The 19,080-nt window shown below is 41.0% G+C and overlaps 1 protein-coding gene across 4 annotated transcripts in view; it reads right to left on the bottom strand.

Annotated features, from left to right (window-relative positions):
• Positions 1-2,147: 2,147 nt before the first annotated feature.
• Positions 2,148-19,080, bottom strand: part of LOC122554251 (vitamin D3 hydroxylase-associated protein) — a 62,382-nt gene continuing 45,449 nt past the window's right edge. For 2 of the 4 annotated variants that reach the window (XM_043698983.1, XM_043698982.1), the window contains 5 exons: positions 18,806-18,849; positions 18,302-18,341; positions 13,402-13,510; positions 5,912-6,057; positions 2,148-2,641 (listed from right to left, as the gene is read on the bottom strand). In XM_043698983.1, the coding sequence (XP_043554918.1) occupies positions 2,516-2,641; positions 5,912-6,057; positions 13,402-13,510; positions 18,302-18,341; positions 18,806-18,849 (465 nt within the window). In that variant the 3' untranslated portion in view covers positions 2,148-2,515. Of the gene's footprint in view, positions 2,642-5,911; positions 6,058-10,745; positions 12,083-13,401; positions 13,511-17,251; positions 17,488-18,301; positions 18,342-18,805; positions 18,850-19,080 lie in introns of those variants that run through there. The other 2 variants (XM_043698984.1, XM_043698986.1) reach the window with 2 other exon arrangements.

The raw sequence follows: 19,080 nt of genomic DNA on the forward strand, positions 1-19,080 counted from the left end.
ATAAAAGAGAGTGCTTTTACTGAGATGGAAGGCATGCATTGACCTGGTAGTTCCATTACTCCAGAACATTAATTTGCTTTAACCTGTTCCCAATACGATCAAATCATGTACCTTTTCTAAATTAGATTTGAAATGAAAGGTCATTCAAAGGTTTCTTTAATAAACACATATTTCTTGATTGATCTTAAACAGCAAGACAACATAGAGCTGTAAAAGATGGATTTCTCTCTGTAGAGGTTTACTTTAGAAGGAGAACACATTTGGCTAATTAGTATTATTTTTGCCTTCAAGAACTCATAATGTGTGGAGTGATGAGGTAGCTGTCATCTGCATTCTGGCACCCAAAGGCAAAGCTCACCAAACACATGCAGATATCTCAAAGACCTTTGCCGATGAAGCTAGTTCTTGAAAAATGGCATCAAAGATTCTTCTAGGTGCTTTTCATGAGGGGCACAGTCAGGGTTCAAACAAGCCTGGGAGACTTGGCTACCTGGTGTTAAGAAGACTATCTGGCAAAACGAAGACAGGCTGTTTAATATTGAACCGATGACACAGCAATATTCAGCAGGTGATAATGAAGGTAAATTGTATATCAGCTTTCATTGTGAGAGGATTCAAGTACAGGAGCCATAATGTCTTGCTACAATTATAAAGGGCCTTGGTGAGACTACACCTGGGATTGTCTGGGCAGTTTTAGTCTTCGTATCTACAGCAGGATGTTCTTGCTATAGAGGGAGTGCAGCAAACTTTTACCAGATTGATATCTGGGATGGCAGGAGTCACATATGAAGAGATGGTGAATTGGTTAGAGTTATATTTGCTGGAGTTCAGGAGAACGGAGGTGGGGGATCTCATAGAAACCTATAAAATTCAAATAAGGGTAGACAGGGTCACTACAAGAGGATGTCCTTGATGGCAAGGGAATCCAGAACCAGAGGTCACAGTGTAAACCATTCACACTGAGAGGAGGAAACATTTCTTCACCCAGAGAGTGGTGTGCCTGTGGAATTTGCTATCACAGGAAGCAATCAAGGCCAAAACATCATATGATTTCAAGGATTTGGATAGATCACATGGGGCTAAAGAAATTAAAGGATATAGGAGAAGAGAGTGTGAACGGACCACTGAGTTGGATGATTAACCATGAACATAATGGATGGCAGGGCAGGCTTGAAGGGCCAAATGGCCTACCTCATGCTCCTATTTCCTATGTTTCCATATAGCCCAAACAGTACTTACCAGCATTTATTCTCAACTAAAGCGTCCTCCTGTCTTTCCTCATCTAAAGCCAGCATTGAGGACTAAACCAGACTTCCCAGGAACAGATGGAACACCTGCCTTTATAGTATTTCTGCTCATTCCAGAATCCTGCTAATTCAGTTCATGCTCGAGCTTTTCTTCAACATAACTCCAACCATCCGTATTTGAGAATTAAGGTTAGGCCTCAATAATTTAACAGTTTATAATCAGCTTAAGCTATTTTACTCATTTTTATACATTGAAGCGACAAGCAATTTAAGTGTCCAACTGTTTCAGTGAAAAATTTCTAAATCACATCAATCATTGAGTATTGTAACTGACCTTTGTCAACCGAACAAAACGCCAAAATAAAGTCATGATTTGAAGATGCCGGTGTTGGACTGGGGTGCACAAAGTTAAAAATCACACAACACCAGGTTATAGTCCAACAGGTTTAATTAGAAGCACTAGCTTTTGGAGCATCCCTCCTTCATCAGGTGATTGTGACAGGTGATGGCGCTCCGAAAGCTAGTGTGCTTCCAATTAAACCTGTTTTCTATAAACTGGTGTTGTGTGATTTTTAACCAAAAAAATAGAAACTGAAGCCGAATTTTAATGTTGTGGAACTAAGTACCAATTTATTTAGTTTGTGATATTCTTGATTACAATATTTTGAGAGATTAGATTAGATTACTTACAGTGTGGAAACAGGCCCTTCAGCCCAACCGACCCACACCGACCCACCGAAGCGCAACCCACCCAGCTCCATTCCCCTACATTTACCCCTTCACCTAACACTACGGGCAATTTAGCACGGCCAATTCACCTAACCTGCACATTTTTGGACTGTGGAAGGAAACCCACGCATACACGGGGAAAATGTGCAAACTCCACACAATCGCCTGAGGTGGGAATTGAACCCGGATCTCTGGCGCTATGAAGTAGCAGTGCTAACCACTGTGTCACCGTGCCGCCCACTTATGCATTTTATTGCAACAAAAAACTTATGGAGATACCAAAATACAATACATTTCTCATCATTTTAATATACCAATGTGGTTGACAGTGAAAGGTGATTTTGAACCTTAACTTAAAACTATTAAACACATAACCATTTGATTTAAAATATTAAATCCATAGATAAGTAGATAAAGTGCCACATTATGCAGCTAATTCCAAAAATTATTGCTTTGTCCCCATCAAATGGAGCAGCAGGTGCATGATGGTTCAACTGGAAGCAGCTGGATTTGAAAGCTTGCTCCAGCAGCTGATCTAGTTAAACAACCTTCTTCTTTTGAGTAACTCTTTCCACCTCTCTCATCAAACGCAGGCAGAGTTCATCCTGCCAAGGTAGAGCTACACATTGCACAGCTAATGGAAGACCAACAGCTCCTGATACACCCTGAAACACAGGAAAGAAAACAGATCATGTGCACATAAATGATAGCACATTGCAGAGAGAGTCATCATCTTACATTGATTACACTGCTAATGCATTAGTTAGGATAGAAAGCCATTCAATTCTCAAAACTGTGCTAGTTTATAAAGGTGAAAGGAAAATGTGAACATCAATTATATATCATTTGCCTCCCCCTCTCATATTTGTTTAGGGCTTTTTAAGTATGGTTAGTTACAAAATACTCTTCCTCTACCCTTGTTGTAATAAAGAGCAAAATTATTGATTCAGCCGCTTTATTCACTCTCATTCAAAGACAGTATAAATTAAACAATTTTCATATACAATCTCTCATTAAACATTCCAATGTCCAGTATGCAATCTCTGTTCTCACTTATTTCAGATGAGCAGTGCAACATCTGGTTCCTTTTTTGTTAGAAGGGATCTACCCATATCACTGAAGAGAAAATTATCTCCTCCCAAACCCACCTTTCCCAGACAATCACTTAAATTTCCCAGGCAGTACGGCACGGTGGCACAGTGGTTAGCACTGCTGCCTCACAGCGCCAGAGACCCGGGTTCAATTCCAGCCTCAGGTGACTCTGTGTGGAGTTTGCACGTTGTCCCCGTGTCTGGGTGGGTTTCCTCTGGGTGCTCCGGTTTCCTCCCACAATCCAAAAATGTGCAGGTTAGGTGAATTGGCTATGCTATATTGCCCCTAGTGTTAGGTGAAGGGGTAAATGTAGGGGAATGGGTTTGGGTGGGTTACGATTCAGCAGGTCGGCGTGGACGTGTTGGGCTGAAGGGCCTGTTTCCACACTGTAAGTAATCTAATCTAATATAAAACTTGCATTTGAGACTACCAATTTAATGCAAGTCAGTCTTTCTGGGGACCCCCAGACCAAAATTGTAACTAAAGATATTTTATCAATGAGGAACTCTGGTCAGGGGTGAAAAGGGTATTCCTGCCAATGGTGCCAATTCATCTAACTTACATCTATAGAAAATTCCAGGACATTTCAGATTGCATATCAATGTTGCGATTGTTAAGAAACTCAGACATACTCAAGGCACACCAAAGCAGAAGTGTACTTTGGTCTTGGCAAGTTGTACTGGCAATGCACAGAGTAAGCTCCTCTGTTTTCTATGTCCCCTCATTTGAAGTAACAATAGAATCCCAGATGTGAAAAGGTTTCTCCTCATTCCTTGCCAATTTCTTTAAATCTGTGCCTGCCTGTTCTTGATCGTTCTATAAGTGGGAACATTCTTCCCTATCTACTCTGTCCATACTACTTAATTTTTTGAAAACCTCTATCTCCTCTCAATGCTGACTTCTCCCAGGAAAATAGTCCCAACTTGCCAGTTTATTTAACTCCCCGCTTTTCATTGAATTAAAGCCTCATATGTCCACTCAAGAGAACTGATAAAAACTCAATTTAATGACTCATGCCTCTGTCTCAGGAAAGCAGCCAACACAAAGACCCCTCCCACACCAGTTGTACTCTCTTCCGTTGGGTAGAAGATAAAAAAGTTTGAAAACACGTACCAACAGATATAAGAACACCTTCCCAGCTATAATCAGACTTATGATCGGACCTCTCATATTAGAGTGGATTTTTGACTGCACCTTCTTGGTCACTGTAATACTGGATTCTGCAATCTGTTCTATTACCCTGAAGTACTTATGTAAGGTTTTTTTTTATTAGGTTAGATTATTTACAGTATGGGAACAGGCCCTTCAGCCCAACAACTCTACACTGACCCTCTGAAGAGTAACCCACCCAGACCCAATCGCCCTGGCTAATGCACCTAACACTATGGGCAATTTAGCATGGCCAATTCACCTGACCTGCATAACTTTACACTGTGGGAGAAAACCGGAGTACCCAGAGGAAACCCACGCAGACATGGGGAGAATTTGACTTAACTTAATTGACCAAACTGCCCAATTCTACTTAAGCATTTAAATCATGTTAAAAAGAACTTGCACATCAAGGTTTTCTATCAACAAGAAAATATTACTCATTGTAATCAAACACCATTTTTATACAATGGCAACAAGTTTAAATTTCTAATCTGTAACTTAAATTCTACCTCTTTCTTAAAATTCTCAGACACAAAAACACAAGGAAATAAAAGGCACAAATATAATGAGTGGGAAGGGAATAAAATCATCAGTACAATTCTGGCACCAGTCTGGTTTATAGACTATCAGTTGTTTTATTTCAGTCCTTTTGATTCAATACGGATTTATTATTGACAATACAAAGATTGTAGATACACTGAGTTTCATTCACTGGTTGTGGATTTGCCCTTTCAGTACCCTGAAGATGATTTTTCACTTTTTACTTTTAATAGTGGATTAACAGAGTGAACTGCTTACAGAGAAATATGAGGGAGTGTAGCTAAGCATAGGAAGTTTCTTTACTTCTCAAGTCAGATGAGACACAGAGGCAGGGAGGGAGACGGAGAGATAGAGAGACCGATGCTCTCTCTTCACAAGTTGTTTATTTCTGCTGTATTGTCCACATAAGGCCACAGCCACCTGCCCAGGAACGAATCAAGTGGTTGTTACCATGCTGAGTGCTCCTGAACTCATAACTGTTCCCAATTGCAAAGCCAATCAAAAGACTCTCAGTAAAATTGCCAGAGACAGACAGACAGACACAGTGCCAATTTGTCTGGAATTATTCCTCACTGTTCAAATAAAGCAACATTGTTATACAAGTAATAATTTGTTCTAGAAACTTGTTTTTAAAAACAGCAAACAACGTCTATACACTTTCCTCCGTTTAAAGCAGTATCGTTTCATTTTTATCCACCATCACAGAAAAAGTCTTTACTCCAGTGGGATGATGACTAATAGTTAACTGCTAAGCTTTGTTTAAATTTAAACCATGTAGTTTGACCCTGCTCAAGGCATTACCTTGAGGAACAAACCAGAGAATAGCTGTCACTTTACTTACTGTGTTTGAAACAGGAACAATGTGTATACACGTTCTCTCTGTGTTCAATGAATAGGCCTCTGTCGATCAATAAACGTAGCTTCCAGAATGTGCCATACTGCAAACCCGATTAACAATCTTACATTGATTGCCAGCGCAATTCTTAGCACATTCACTATTGAGAGCAAATGTTGGATACTACTTTGTTTTGAGATTTGTAAGCATGGATTATTATATACAGTCTGTGCACATTTTTTGGACAGTGATGAATGTTCCATTGCAGAGATTTTTGATTTAAAGCTGTTTCTTTTCCCTAATCAGGTCCACTCACCTTTTTGAAAGTTCTGTCCCAAAGATCATTACAGTAGCCAACATAGCTCTTCAAATCCTCTTCATCCTGCTCTGTTACTGTACTAACTGGCACAACACCAGCTGGGAAATTTAATAGGTTAAAAATAATCTTGTAGGAAGCTGTAGCTGTATAGAAAAGAAAACACAAGAGTGTTATCGCCAATGTTTTCAATTATCTTCAAGTGAATGTTACATGGTGTTTGGAATGGTTAAAATTAGGAGGTGGCAAGGTCAAAAGGGATGCCCATGAATGACTTAGGGAGTTATATGGATGGAGAGATTATGGGAGTTTAACAGGACAATGAACGAGTGAGAGAGTGAGAGAGATTGAGGGGTTGAAATGGAGACTACATTCACCTGGAACGCAAAGTCAGTTTGGTTCAGAGGTGAAGGGAAGAAACAGTGAAGATATCCTGGTGCGAACATATTTAAAATCATGCTGATGAAGTAATGCTGTGGCTGTTAAACATCTTTCATAAAGGAAGAAAGTTTTGGTTTTTAAACAAGCTCTGCTCAAACGATTTGCCAGAGCTGCAAATGATATAGTTCAGCTCAAGACAACAGCACAGGCAGAATGACATTACTGACAGCAGGGAGAAGTATGTGGTGATGGTGAGAATATAGAGAACCTAATGATGTTCTGAAACATCATCACCACTTTTATTTAGTTCTATAATCTAGTGAGAGAGACTCACGGTTGGTGTGTTGTCTCCCAGGTACCAGGGTTCGTGAGGTCTCTGATCATGTTTTTGGGATTCTTAAGGGGGAGGGGGAGCAGCCCCAAGTCGTGGTCCACACAGGCACCAACGACATAGGTAGGAAGAGAGATGGGGATTTAAGGCAGAAATTCAGGGAGCTAAGATGGAAGCTTAGAGCTAGGACGAACAGAGTTGTTGCCTCTGGTTTGTTGCCCTTGCCACATGCTAGTGAGGCAAGGAATAGGGAGAGAGAGGAGTTGAACAGGTGGCTACAGGGATGGTGTACGAGGGAGTGTTTTGGATTCTTGGATAATTGGGGCTCTTTCTGGGACCTCTACAAGCAGGATGGTCTTCATCTGAACCAGAGGGGTACCAATATCCTGGGAGGGAAATTCGCTAAGGCTATTGGGGTGGGTTTAAACTAATCCAGCAGGGGGATGGGAACCAAAATTGTAGTTCAAGTATAGAAAAGGTTGAGAGTAGGGAGGTCCAAAATCAAGTTTCAGGGACGCAAGATGGCACTAGCAAGCAAGAAGTTGGTTTGAAGTGTGTCTACTTCAACACCAGGAGCATCCGGAATAAGGTGGGTGAACTTGCAGCATGGGATGGTACCTGGGACTTCGATGTTGTGGCCATTTCGGAGACATGGTTGTTGGAGTTTCCAGGATTTAGATGTTTCATTAAGAACAGAGAAGATGGTAAAAGAGGGGGAGGTGTGGCATTTTTGGTCAAGGACGGTATTACAGTTGCAGAAAGGATGTTTGAGGACTCGTCAACTGAGGTAGTATGGGCTGAAGTTAGAAACAGAAAGGAGAGGTCACCCTGTTGGGAGTTTTCTATAGGTCTCCGAATAGTTCCAGAGATGTAGAGGAAAGGATAGCAAAGATGATTCTCGATAGGAGTGAGAGAGACAGGGTAGTTGTCATGAGGGACTTCAACTTTCCAACTATTGACTGGAACACTATAGTACGAGTACTATAGATGGATCAGTTTTTGTCCAGTGTGTGCAGGAGAGCTTCCTGACAGTATGTAGACAGGCAAGAAGGGGTGAAGCCACATTAGATTTGGTACTGAGTAATGAGCCTGACCAGGTGTTAGACTTGAAAGTAGGTGAGCACTTTGGTGATAGTGATCACAATTCTATCATTTACTTTAGTGATAGAAAGGGATAGGTGTATACCACTGGGCAAGAGTTACAGCGGGGGGAAAGGCAATTACGATGCGATTAGGCAAGATTTAGGAAGCATAGGATGAGGAAGGAAACTGCAGGGGATAGGTACATTAGAAATGTGAAGCTTATTAAAGGAAAAGCTACTGTGTGTCCTAGATAAGTATGTACCTGTTTGGCAGGGAGGAAGCTGTAGAGTGCGGGAGCCGTGGTTTACAAAGGAAGTGGAATCTCTGGTCAAGAGGGAGAAGAAGGCTTATGTTAGGATGAGATGTGAAGGCTCAGTTGGGGTGCTTGAGGGTTACAAGGTAGCCAGGAAAGACCTCAAGAGAGAGCTCAGAAGAGCCAGGAGGAGACATTGGGAAGCCAGGGAGGAGATTGCCGAGCCTTTAGCATTGATCTTTAAATCGTCATTATCTACAGAAGGCAGGAGGATAGCAAACGTGGTTCCCCTGTTCAAGAAGGGGAGTAGAAACAATCCTGTGAGCCTTACTTCAGTTGTTGGTAAAGTGTTGGAAAAGGTTATGAAATAGGATTTATAATCATCTAGAAAAGAATAATTTGATTAGGGATAGTCAGCACGGCTTTGTGAAGGGTAGGTCGTGCCTCACAAAACTTATTGAGTTCTTTGAGGTGGTGACCAAACAGGTAGTTGAGAGTAAACCGGTTGATGTGGTGTATATGGATTTCAGCAAGGTGTTCGATAAGGTTCCCCACAATAGGCTATTGTACAAAATGCGGAGGAATGGGATTGTGGGAGATATAGCAGTTTGGATCAGTAATTGGCTTGCTGAAAGACAACAGAGGGTGGTGGTTGATGGGAAATGTTCATCCTGGAGTCCAGTTACCAGTGGTGTACCGCAAGGGTCGGTGTTGGGTCCACTGCTGTTCGTCATTTTTATAAACGATCTGGATGAGGGCATAGAAGGGTGGGTTAGTAAATCTGCAGACGACACTAAGATCGGTGGAGTTGTGGACAGTGACAAAGGATGTTGTAGGTTACAGAGAGACAAAGATAAACTGCAAAGCTGGGCTGAGAGGTGGCAAATGGAGTTTAATGCGGACAAGTGTGAGGTGATTCACTTTGGTCGGAGTAACCGGAATGCAAAGTACTGGGCTCATGGTAAGATTCTTGGTAGTGTAGGTGAGCAGAGAGATCTCGGTGTCCAGGTACACAGATCCTTGAAAGTTGTCACCCAGGTTGACAGGGTTGTTAAGAAGGCATACAGTATTTTAGCTTTTATTAATAGAGGGATCGAGTTCCGGAACCATGAGGTTATGCTGCAGCTGTACAAAACTCTGGTGTGGCTGCATTTGGAGTATTGTATACAGTTCTGGTCACTGCATTACAAGAAGGATGTGGAAGCTTTGGAAAGGGTGCAGCGGAGATTTACTAGGATGTTGCCTGGTATGGAGGGAAGGTCTTACGAGGAAAGGCTGAGGGACTTGAGGCTGTTTTTGATAGAGAGAAGGAGGTTGAGAAGTGACTTAATAGAGACAAACAAGATAATCAGAGGGTTAGATAGGGTGGACATGGAGAGCCTTTTTCCAAGTATGGTGATGGTGAGCACGAGGGGGCATAGCTTTAAATTGAGGGGTGATAGAAATAGTTTCTTTACTCAGAGAGTAGTAAGGGTATGGAATGCTTTGCCTGCAACGGTAGTAGATTTGTGTACATTTAAGTCGTCATTGGACAAGCATATGGACGTACATGGAATAGTGTAGGTTAGATGGGCTTCAGATTGGTATGACAGTTTGCACAACATCGAGGGCCGAAGGGCGTGTACTGCACTGTAATGTTCTGTGTTCTATAAATATACTGGTTTTGCATGCCTCCAAAATTGCTAATCTTAATAAATCTGACTCACTGTTTATATATAATAATAGTCTGTAAGAGTGTCATTTGTGCATCTGTCAGAAAACACTTCAAACACGAGGGAAATTTGTACTTAGTTGAATGAAATCATCGGCACCATAATGACTTCATTGTTTATCCCAAAATACTACCTGACTGATTACTGTGCATTTTAGTTCATAAAGAAATGTCAGTTTGCCCATGGAAGATGTGCATATTACTACCTGAACTCCGTCAACCTTTAATATCAGCCTTTAATCAACCTTTAATCTCAGAAACAAGCGTAATATTCCTGTCCCAGTGATTCAGTTGAATGCCACAGATCCCAATGAAATAATCAAAGAAAATGAACAAATTCTCCAAGTCCCTCCGCTAATGATATTTCACTCAACCAACACTACCAACAATAGATTAACTGGTTAATCTATAGTTATGTAACATTACTTTGTATGAATGATGGTTGCTTTAGATGCCTAAACAACAGCGATTGCACTTGGAAAAGGAAATTCAAAGCACCAGAGATAATTCTTTTAGTTGGCCCTGTATAAATAATTTGTCAAGATCAATGCAGTTATTTTATTTCACCACAAGTATCTCCTTGTTGCTTTTGCAAAGCAAGTCACATTTGAGTACATGCTGAATATTATGTAAACTAACAAAAAAAATGAGAATTACATCAGGCTGTGCATACATGACTCAACTGTATATTTATTTTTGCCTTCATGTAGAATTCCAAATGTTGTTGTTCAACATGCATGTGCAAAAACATGCTGACTCCAGGCAGTTCAATTTTACAGTGCATCTGCTCCAAAGCTGAATGGAAAAAGGTTCACTTCACTTCAAGGGCAGCACAGTGGTTAGCACTGCTGCCTCATAGTGCCAGGGACCTGCGATCCTCGGCTGAGCTTGCACATTCTTCCTGTGTCTGTGTGGGTTTCCTTCAGATGCTCAGGTTTCCTCCCACAATCCAAAGACGTGCAGGTTAGGTGAATTGGCCACGCTAAATTGCCCGTAGTGTTCAGAGATGTGTAGGTTAGTTGCATTAGTCAGAGACAAAATGTGGAGTAATAAGGGAATGGGTCTGGGTGGGTTACTCTTCAGAGGGTCTGTGTGGATTGCTGGGGCGAAGGGCCTGTTTCCACACTGTAGGGATTCTATGTTTCTATTAAGTACCCAGAAGGACCAACAGACTTCCAAGTACTTTGTATGAGTTATTGTCCTCACCAGACCTCTAAATGATGGCGGCTGTATACGTGAACACGAGTTTGATTTTGGAGCAAATTAGCTGCCTTCACCATAAACACTTAGCAATTAGTTTTCACCTTCAAACATGACCAGGCTCCTCAAGTTTGCTCTGCCATTTGTTAATATCATGGTTGTTCCAATTGTGAGCTCAAGTCTACTTTCCCATTTATACCCTTTGATTTCCCTTATCAATTAAAAACCTAACTTAAACTTAGAAATATTCAATGACGCAATCTCTATTGCTCTATAGAAAAGAGAATTCTACAGACGAGCACCCAAGGGGGCATTCTTAAATGAGACACCCCTTATTTTTAAATTTGTGTCACCTAGTACTGGTTAATCTCATAGCATCAAAGTCCCCTCAGGATCTTAAATATTTAAAGGTAGATCACTCCTTATTCTTTTGAACAGCAATGAATACACACTCAACCTAACAACATTTGTTCATAACTAATTCTTGAAATAAAAGGGTTAAGTAAACTTTCTCTGAACTGCTTCTAATGCAATTTCCTGAAGTAAGGAGACCATACCTGTACAAGGTCCTCCAGATGTGGTCTCACCACAATATAACTGGAGCAATTAAATTAATTCCCCTTGTAATAAATGCCAACATTCTGTATGCCTTCCTAAGCACTTGCCATATCTGCAAGCCTAACTTTGTAATTCATGTATCAATACAACCAAACACCTCTGTACTGAAGATGTCTACAATACTATACTGCCAAAATGGACAGGTTCACATTTCCCACATTATAGTTGATCTGCCAATTTTTTTTTATCCAATTAATCTACCAGACACATTATGACTTCTTCACAATCTACACTCCTCACTACATTCGTGTTATCTATAAATGCAGTAACAACACACTTGGTCCCTTCATCCAAATCATTGACATACATTGTAAATAGTTGAGATTTCAGCACTGCGCCCTATGTTACTCCACTTATTACCACTTGCCAACCTAAAAAGGATCTACTTATCTCTACTCTCTGTTTCCCATTAGCTAACTACTTAAGTATCCATAGCAATGGATAAGGGTGGCATGGAGGCTCAGTAGTTAACACTGCTGCCTCAAAGCGCCAGGGTCTCGGGTTCGATTCCAGTCTTGTGGGTGACCATCTGTGTGGAGTTTGCACATTCTCCCAGTGTCTGTGTGGGTTTCCTCCGGATGCTCCAGTTTCCTCCTACATTCCAAAGATGTGCAGGTCAGGTGAATTGACCATGCTAAATTGTCTATAGTGTTAGGTGCATGGTGGGGGGTGGGTTACACTTCGGGGGTTGGGGGTGGACTTGTTCGGCCAAAGCGCCTGATTCCACGCTGTAGGGAATCTAGTCTAATCAATGCTACCCCCAATTTTCTTATTCATTCGTGGAATGTATTAGTGACTAGTCAGCGATCAGCAAAGCACAACTGCAACACTATCACATAGCCTAAAAATTTGACTGATTTTTGGACATTATAAAAATGCATCTGACATGGGGTGCATTGGAAATATGTGCTGATTACCATTTGGCCTATATCCCTCTAAACTCTTCCTATTCATATACCCATCCAGATGCTTTTTATATGTTGCAATTGTACCAGCCTCCACCACTTCCTCTGGCAGCTCATTCCATACACGTACCACCCTTGGCATGAAAAAAGTTGTCCTTTGGGTCCTTTTTAAATCTTTCCCCTCTCACCTTAAACCTATGCCCTCTAGTTTTGGACTCCCCTATCCTACGCAAGAGACCTTGGCTGCTCACCTCATCCATGCCCCTTATGATTTGATAAACCTCTATACGGTTCAGCCTCCGACACTCCAGGGAAAATAGCCCCAACCTATTCAGCCTCTCCCTATACTCATATCCTCCAATCCTGGCAACGTCCTTGGAAATTTCTTATGCACCCTTTCAAGTTTCACAACATCCTTCCTATCGACCAGAACAGAACGCCGTATTCTAAAAGACCTAACCAATGTCCTGCACAACTGCAGCATGACATCCCAACTGCTATACTCAATGCACTGACCAATAAAGGAAAGCACACCAAATGTATTCTTCATTACCCTATCTACTTGTGACTCCATCTTCAAAGAACAATGAACCTGCACCCCATGGTATCTTTGTTTGGCAACACTCCCCAGGTCCCTATTATTAACCATAAGTCCTCCCCTCTTTTGTCCTACCTAAATCATTTATCTAAATTAAACATCTGCCACTCCTCGACCCATCTGATCAAGTCCCTTTGTCCTCAGAGATAACCTTCTTCACTGTCCACTACATCTTCAATTTTGGTATCATCTGCAAATCTACGACCCATTCATTTTATATTCACATCCAAACCATTTATATAAAAATGACAAAAAAAAACTATGATCCCAGCACCGATCCTTGCAGAACATCACTGGTCACAGACCTCCAGTTCACAAAACAACCCTCCATCACCACCACCCTCTGTCTCCTTGTCCTTACTGGAATTTCCTCACAATAAAAGTATTCTGAAAAAGGGGTTATTACATACCTGTCACTTTTCCAGCATATCCGACAGTGAGGGCTGGACCTAATGCTGGGCAAATTAAGACATCAAGTTCTGCGCTTTTCCAAGCGTCTATATACTCATCGCAGTATGCCTAGGCAAAATGCAAAACAAAAACCTGAAAACGTCCTTAATGATGACAGTGTATTTTCTAAGTGGTTTGTGCTATGACATGCAGACAACCTTATGGGCAGAATCTTGTTTTAATCTGAGTCTCACCTGCTCAGTGCTAAAGGGGCACAAGGGCAATTAAAAGTTGTAAAAATTCACTTACTGACCCTTCTCAGTAATCAGTGAAGTAGCGTCAGGCCACAGGCGCACTAGCCAGAAAGTCCTGTGAATTATTTCAACTAGGGGTCTAATTATAGCACCTCAAACCCTGAAGTTAAATTTCACAGGGCCAGTCAGAAGTCCTGCTCAAATATTCTAAAGTGAAACAGAGTGATATATGCTTCACAGATGTCTAGATGCCGGATTTAAATGAGCAACTGCGACAAACATGGATAATAAAACGTCTGCATTTCCAAACCCATTTCAACATTTCAATTTGCTCCCTTCTAATTTTCATTTTCTTAACCATCATGACCAAATACTAACTGGTTATCACATGCAGACGAAAAACAGCAATAACAAAGAATAAAGCAAGCAGTAACTAGAGGTGGGAGCAGTGATTGAGATTTCCTACTGAAAGACCTTACTTAGTCCACTTGTTTTATTGGGGTCAATACTTAGTCTTATTTTTGTGTTATACAGAGGTCCCCAATTTATGAAAGCAACTTACAAATACTCTCTCATACAGGGGTGTAAACTTAAAGACCTGACATACGAATATTTCCTGTACATGCAAACAGCTCCTTTATGTTGTCCTGCATTTTGTATGCAAGTCAGACAGAGCTCATTCGCAACCCAAGGACTGCTGGTAGTTTGACCCCAGAGTCCAGGTCACATTGTGGTAAATCTGACACCACACATCCTCCAAAACCAACAGTGAAGAGCCCAGAACTGATCACAGTTCTCCACACAAGGCCTAAGTAGGGTTTTGTAAAGATAAAGCATGCCTTCTTCCTTCATATATTCCATCCCACTAGATATAAAGGCAGCATTCCATTAGCCATGAGGATTATTGGCTGTACCTGTTCACAACATTTTAGTGATCATGTACCAGGACCTCAAAATTCTTCACACCATCAGCTATTCTAGCTTTTCACTGGTTGGAGATTGTTCTTTTCAAATCTGCATTCTAGAAAGACGACCTGTCCTTGAACATTACCAAAAAAAAATTCAATAACCTCAGACATGATCAGCCAAATATTCCACTTCCTATTTATTTGAAGGGAAGTCTACGGTATATGTCGAGTGGATTGGTATTGTTACAGACAGAGGTCATGTTTTGGGGCAGCCAATGTTTGTAAAAAAAAAAAATGGAATTAAAAATCTAATGATGACTATGAAACCATTACTGATTGTTGTAAAATCTAATTGGTTCTCTAATGTCCATTAGGGAAGGAAAGTTGCCATCTTTATTTGGTCTGACTTACATGCAATTTCAGATTCACAGCAAAGTTGTTGACTCTGAACTGCCCACTGAAATGGCCCAGCAAGCCATTCAGTAGTATCAAATGCTAAAAAAAGTCTCCAAAAAGAAAGAGAAGAGAAATGAAATCGAAGGCTCCACTTTGGAAGCACAGTTTCACGCATATCACAAAATCACATGAAATTTACGATGTTGGAGGCCATTCAACCCATTATTGAGGATCAAAAAAATGAGGATCATTACCTAATGCCAAATCTCCTGCCCCACTCCCATCCCATTTTATACTCTCAAGTAGCCCAAGTTGATGCAGACTTTTTACCACCAACCTGAGACAGAGTCCCAGCCTCTCCCACTTCAATCTTGCTATGGGTTTCAGCCCACCTCCTGACTTCTCATCTTCTTATTCAGCTTCCTGACTTTGGCTGAGACACAGTCGGTCATTGGAGGAGCTGGAGGAACCAGTGTGGAAGAGAGTGAGTGTGTAATTGGAGGAACAGCTCAGTATTGCCGGCTTCCCTCCAACAACTGATCTGGTGTGAATTTCCATTTTCAGCAACAGTTAACGGTTTTGTTGTAGAAAGACCTAACATTTGCTGGCAGCAGGGATGATCTGACAGTTCCAATTATTTTTAAAACCCATGGGTAAGTTATGATGCTCTCTCAAGTACAGAATCAGCAGTTTCTACTTGTTGAGAAATTTGACAGTTTCGATTTATCTTTTAAAGCCAGTCTTTTGGGTCTGAAGGTCAGAAGGGGAGATGTCAGTGGCTGATTTCTGAAACCCGAGTTTCCAAAAGCTTTCATTTCTGGATTCTCATTAAATGAATTCTGTTTTCCTGCTATCCTACTCATATTTGGCTGCTCTAAGCGACCAGCTTATTGGCCTAGTAGCTGCACCAACCTGCCAGTCATTCAAAATAGTGGTAAGTGCCCAGCAAGGTGCATTAAGCTTTGAGGCACAATGTCTTAAATGATCTGGCAAAGTAGTAAGGGAGTAAGAAAGAGATGGAAGCAAATCCTACATTCAGATCTCAGGACTTCATGGGTAATCCTGCTCTGCGTGTCTACAGGTTGAGAATCAGCCTCTTCAGGCTCAATGCGATCAATGCTTTACAAGACCCTGTATAAATGTCATCCCCTTTCAAAGGCAAATAATAATACTCTCCAAATTGAAGTTGCCCCCCCCAATTCTTTCAGCTCATCCCTTATATTCCATATGTTCTTGTGATACTAAACCCCTCTACTATAAGCATTCAACCTTGCCATTAAAAACTGGTCCCAGCTTAGTTTAGGTTCATCAACGCCCAGGGAGTTACTACGAACCAGAAACTTAAATTGGACTTAATCCTAACCCTTCCTGAAATCACCAGCTACCAGAGGCTCCCCTGCACTAGATAACTAGTACCTAAGAAAAAAGCAATAAGAAAATATTCGAGTCCGCGACTGTCACCTGTGATGATCTTTGACATTGGTATATTACTCGGGGAAATCAAACAATTTACTGCTTTCTCAGGCAAATATTCCCTTCCTTCATGGGGAGAAATACAAGGTTTCCACTTATTAATTACTTCTCAAGCACTGGTTGAGGCTATGAACTCATTTCCTAGAAATTTCTCAGTCGGTATCTTTACTACATTGTTGTTTACCAGATTACCTTGATTTCTTATAGTCAGCATATATAGATATATAACACAGTCCCTGCCCTCCCAGCCAATGGCTGATGTTGAGCTGAGAATAGGGAGGGAACCGTTGATCCACGCCACTGCTGACTGCTGTGGAGCAATGTTAAATGGGCTTAAAGTGAGGCACCAGAAGAAAGACTGCTCGAGACAGCTGCAGGCCAACCAATGGCCAGTAGCTCTGCAGTCCTAACAGCACCAGGGCTGAGCACTAGCCACAGCTAGGACTACAGGCAGTCACAACAAAGTGCGTTCTAGAGGAACGTGGGGCTGGGTTAGATAGGAGGTGATAGTGGGTAGGAAAGGGGGGAGTTAAAATGAATGGTATGATCTTGAGGGGAATTCCTCAACTGGTATAGACACCCAAAGAACCCTCTTGACCAGTATCAATCTGCAGCAAAAGTTGTCAGGATACAAAAAACAGAAATTGCTGGAAAAGCTCAGCAAATCTGTGAAGAGAAATCAGTTAATGTTTCGAGTCCACTGAGTCTTCCTCAGAACTGATAGTAGCTGTGAAGATAGTCAGTGCTTGTACTGAAGATAGAGTGTGGGGAGGGGTTAAGGAGTAAACGATAGGTGGGGATAGAGCCCAAAGAGAAAAACAGTTGGACAGACAAAGGAATGGATAACCATCTACTGGGAGGGAGAATAGCTGCTAATGGAGACTGTTAGTGGCTAACAATGGATTAAAATTAAAATTATAATTGACGATGTGATCACAGGGCCTGATATGCGGGGGCTGTGGGCAAGGGGAGTTCAAAGCCCAAAGTTATTGAGCTCAATACGGAGTCTGGAAGGCTGCAGAGTTCCCAAGCGGTTTACTTTACTCCACCCAAATACTTGCCGGTCTCTGAAATTCTAGAACTCAAAAACAGGTAGAGAGGTTATTGATATGAAAAAAACGTGCTGATAGTATCCAAATATTGAAACCAAACAGTAAATATTCAGACATCTTTCATTACAAACAAATAATTATATGATTCCAGTGATCGAACGGTCTGCTTCTATACACTAAACTATTGTTTGCCACTAACAGTCTCCATTCACCCTCCCAGCAGGTCATTATCCACTCCTTTGACTGTCTAAATGTTCTTCTCTCTCTCTCTCTCTCTCTGGGCTCTAGTACCTATTGTTTAATCCTTACACCATTTCCTCACCCTATCTTTCTAGCTGCCATCAGTTCTGAGGAAGTCACAGGCCCAGAAACATTAACACTGATTTCTCTGCACAGATGCTGCCAGATCTGCTGAGTTTTTCCAACAATTTCTGTTATTGTTTTAGATTTACAGCATCCGCAGTTCTTTCAGTTTTATTCTGTCAGGACACCTGTTGGCAGAGGCCTTCTTCTGTTTCAGAAAAACTAGCAATTCACAGTAGGATGTCCCTGAAGCAAACATTTATTTGCCACATAAGGATCTCAAAAGGCCAAGGACGAAGCAGATGCTCAAAATCGGAGATAAGTATGAAACAATGGGTAGGTCACACATTTCAATTTAGGAATCTTGCCCCTTTCAAACCCACTTGTGGTTAAAATTTCGTCCCATGCATCAGAAAGTGCATTTCCAAACAAAGTCACAAATCATCTAAGGCTTCTCATTAACTGACATTTAAAAACACCGAAAACATAAGCAATAACTAAGCAACATCTTAAACATGCTAAAGTGAAATTCACCTGTCTTGCAATATGCTGTTCCCACAGTTCATAGATTGATCTAAAAGAACATAGAAAGATGCAAGCAATTTACAAAAGAGAAAGACGCAAGAAAAAGGGAAATAAAAAGGTTTGAATTAACTGCATTCATTGTAAATTTGGAATACTCTAATATTACCAATAGCTGTTAAAAAAAATCAGCAAATTTAATTTTAAATAATTGGAACTATTCAAAATCAAAATGTTCCTTTGATAATTTTGAATTTTACAATTAATAGCCATCAATCACTCTGAGCCACACTAAAAGGAGGGGCTGATCACTTAATAGCAGGCATTCCTCTGTTATCAGGCAGAGGTACTGGACTTGCAATGTACAATCCAGAGCAGTTTGAGAGAATGCAGGTGGCTTCTAGAAAGATATTTCTAAAATAAATTATCACCATACTCAAAAGACAAATTCATAAACAAATTCATACAGAATACAAAATCAAAATAAGGACTGAATAAAGCTGCTCAAAACCTTACCTTACTCCACCCAAATACTTGAGGGTCTCAGAAATTCTAGGACTCTAAAACAGGTCGAGAGAGATTATAGGTATTAAGTAGTAGTACTGATAGCAGCTAAACATCGAAACCAAACAGTAATTATTCAGACATATTTCATTACAAACTAACAATTATTTCAATCCAGTCTAAATGTCGTTTCAAAAAAACAGGGTTCCTAAACTGCCCTAGGAATCAAACAAGAATGTGGTAGATTGGAACATTATTTGGGAAACAAAACAATGGCAAAGATTGTC

This window comes from Chiloscyllium plagiosum, chromosome 11, assembly GCF_004010195.1.
Source record: "Chiloscyllium plagiosum isolate BGI_BamShark_2017 chromosome 11, ASM401019v2, whole genome shotgun sequence".
Lineage (NCBI taxonomy): Eukaryota > Metazoa > Chordata > Chondrichthyes > Orectolobiformes > Hemiscylliidae > Chiloscyllium > Chiloscyllium plagiosum.